Source organism: Octopus bimaculoides, chromosome 1, assembly GCF_001194135.2.
Source record: "Octopus bimaculoides isolate UCB-OBI-ISO-001 chromosome 1, ASM119413v2, whole genome shotgun sequence".
NCBI lineage: Eukaryota > Metazoa > Mollusca > Cephalopoda > Octopoda > Octopodidae > Octopus > Octopus bimaculoides.
In genome coordinates this window covers 198647954-198650949 of record NC_068981.1, presented here as the reverse complement: position 1 = coordinate 198650949, position 2996 = coordinate 198647954, and the positions used below count along the sequence as shown (strand labels likewise).

Here is a 2996-nt window from a genome sequence, read left to right as displayed (position 1 = left end):
GCAAAGAATCAAATGTAAATGGTGGGGTGGGTGGGTGTGGAGGGGGTGTTTTTGGCATTAGGTTGAACAGCTTTAAGTGTGTAAGCCTTTGATGGCCGACTACGGCAGTCAAGCACAACAGCATGATCAAGAATTTTGGTGGGGATGGGATTCCAGTCTCTAGATTTTGTGACTGCCTACACCAACACACACTCACACACACATATATGTGTGCATGTATGCGTTCATGCACACCTGCACCCACACACCTGCACACACACACCTGCACACGCACATACATACTGGCTGACATCAGTCATCCTGTCAATAAGCACATACATGCACTCATTCATGTACACACATACACATACACACATGCCCATCCACAAGATTCCTGATGTGAAGTTGTGTGTTGAAACAGATATTCTTATATTTAGGGATGGTCATTTTTTTTTTGCCAAATAAACACATGCACTATTTATATTCGTTCTTCCCTTGTTTATCATTGTTTTTATTTACTTATGACCATTATGTGGAAGTATTTTTTCACACACCTGTGACCTCTTCAGTGACTCTCCATCCCATGTCTCTCCTGTTTAGTCCATTCTGTCTTTTTATGGCGTGTATCCTTATCTGTACATAGGCTTGGAGGTGGGGGATTGGCAGGTTTGGAGGTGGGGGATTGACAGGCTTGGAGGTGGGGGATTGGCAAGCTTGGAGGTGGGGGACTGGCAGGCTGGAAGGTAGGTGACTACTCACCTATTATTGAGAAAGGAAACTGAAAAACATTTGATTCTTGAGACATTTTAGTTTTGGTTTTTCATATTGATTAAAATATTTCATGATCAGTGATCAGAAATCTTTTGATCAATATATATTGAATACTGGATTGAAAAAGATATATTGATATTGATTATTTCTAACTTTGATTTTCTTGTGTGTGTGTGTGTGTGTGTGTGTGCTAGATATGTCTAAAATTACTCAGAATCTAACCCTAAACATCTTTGACAAATATTTCTTCCTCCTTCACCTCCCCTTATTCCCCACTCCTCCTCCAATTACTCGTTTTCCTTTCCTTTTTACCCTTTTTATTCATTGTTTCTGCTATTTTTTTTTGTATGTCGTCATTGTATTTTTTTTTTTTTTTTTCCTATTTTACTTACATTTCTTATTATTCTCATTTTTCCTATTCTTCCCTTTATATTCATTTCCTCTTTTCTTCCCATTAGACTTATTCTCTCAATTCTTTCCATATTTACTGCTCTTATTCTTTCTGTTGGGTTGGTGCATAATTTTTGCAGCTTTTTTTTTTTCAATAAATTTTATTCAACAAAAACAATAACAACATTAAACAAAAACATTTTTAAATGATTATTCCGGAGCATATTCACCATCTACTTCAATGACTGCTTCCCATTTGCTTGGCAGACGGTCAGACTGTCACTTAAAGATGTTTTTGTTGAATATTGTTATTGTTTTTGTTGAGTAAAATTTGTTGGAAAAAAGCTGCAATAATTATGCACCAACTCAATAGAATATTTATTGCTCTAAGTAAGGTGTTGAGCTGGCAGAACCGTTAGCACGCCGGGAGAAATGCTTAGCGGTATTTCGTCTGTCTTTACGTTCTGAGTTCAAATTCCGCCGATGTCAACTTTACCTTTCATCCTTTCAGGGTTGATAAATTAAGTACCATTTGCATACTGGGGTCAATCCAATTGACTGGTCCCCCTCCCCAAAAATTTCGGGCCTTGCGCCTAGAGTAGAAAAAAATATTTATTTATTCTTATTCTTCCTGTAGCCCCTATAGTTCCCTCGCAATCCCTACATATCCATATTGTGGCCCATTTTAAGATATCCTTTCCTGCTCTCAACAATCTCTCACTAATGAACATCACAAAATCACATCTATGCCATACAAACAGGACAAACCAAATGTGGTCAATCTAACTGCTGAAATAGCAGCCAAATCTCTCTCACATCCCTCTTTAGGGTCTTTATCAAGAAAAGGCACAGTGGATAAGGTAGTCTTTGATATACTTAGTCAGTAAAAAGAGACAGGATTTTCACTGAAACAACTTTGATCATAGGTCAAACCATCCAACCCATGCCAGCATGGAAAGCGGACGTTAAGCAATGATGATGATGATGATGAGTTCAGGATTCACACTGAAATTGAACTCTAAACACTTTGGTTCATTGCCCAACAATTAAATTCCATTGAAATAGTAAACTTCAATATCCTCACCTTCAAATGTTCCGTATGTATGATCCATGGAAGGTCCTGTCTGCCAAGTAAGGGTTTCCTCATTTTTCCTCATCCAACTGTTATTTTTCACATTTGGACTAATTTCGCCATGGGTCCATCCGCACAGATCACTATCAAAAGTACAGTTAGGGGTCACCAAGCCAGCTGTCGTCAATGGACATTGAAAAAAAGAAAGTAATTTTCATATGAAATCTCATTGCAATATATTTGTTAATGGAAACGTTTGTGAAACTCTCATCTCGTTCCTGGTCGATTTTCCCAGATGCCACACAGGGACAACCTTTCAACAAATGCTAATTCTGATTCATATTCCTGCTTTCATATAATAAATAATTTTACTTTCCAATTTTCTCCATGGCCTTTTGAAGCTAGAACTTATTTTCTTTATTATTATTAATAAAATTAAAAGAAACCATTATTATTATTATTATCATTATTATTATTATTATTATTATTATTATTATTATTATTAAGGTAGAGGTCCGCCTGACTGGCTCCTGTGCCAGTGGCACGTAAAAAGCACCATCCAAATGTGGTTGATGCTCAGTCCACCTGACTGGCTCCCATGCCGGTACCACGTAAAAAGCACCAACTGATTATGACCAATGCCAGTACCCTCTGACTGGATCCCGTTCTGGTAGCATGTAAAAAGTACCCACTACACTCTCAGAGTGGTTGGCATTAGGAAGGGCATCCAGCCGTAGAAACTCTACCAGATCAGATTGGAGCCTGGTGCAGCCGCTGGCTCTCC

General features: G+C 38.2%; 1 protein-coding gene across 1 annotated transcript in view; it reads right to left on the bottom strand.

Annotated features, from left to right (window-relative positions):
* Positions 1 to 2996, bottom strand: part of LOC106872756 (hatching enzyme 1.2) — a 19700-nt gene that overhangs the window by 4394 nt on the left and 12310 nt on the right. Inside the window, exon 9 of the mRNA XM_014919848.2 lies at positions 2225 to 2389. Coding sequence (XP_014775334.1) covers positions 2225 to 2389 — 165 coding nt within the window. The remainder of the gene's footprint in view (positions 1 to 2224; positions 2390 to 2996) is intronic.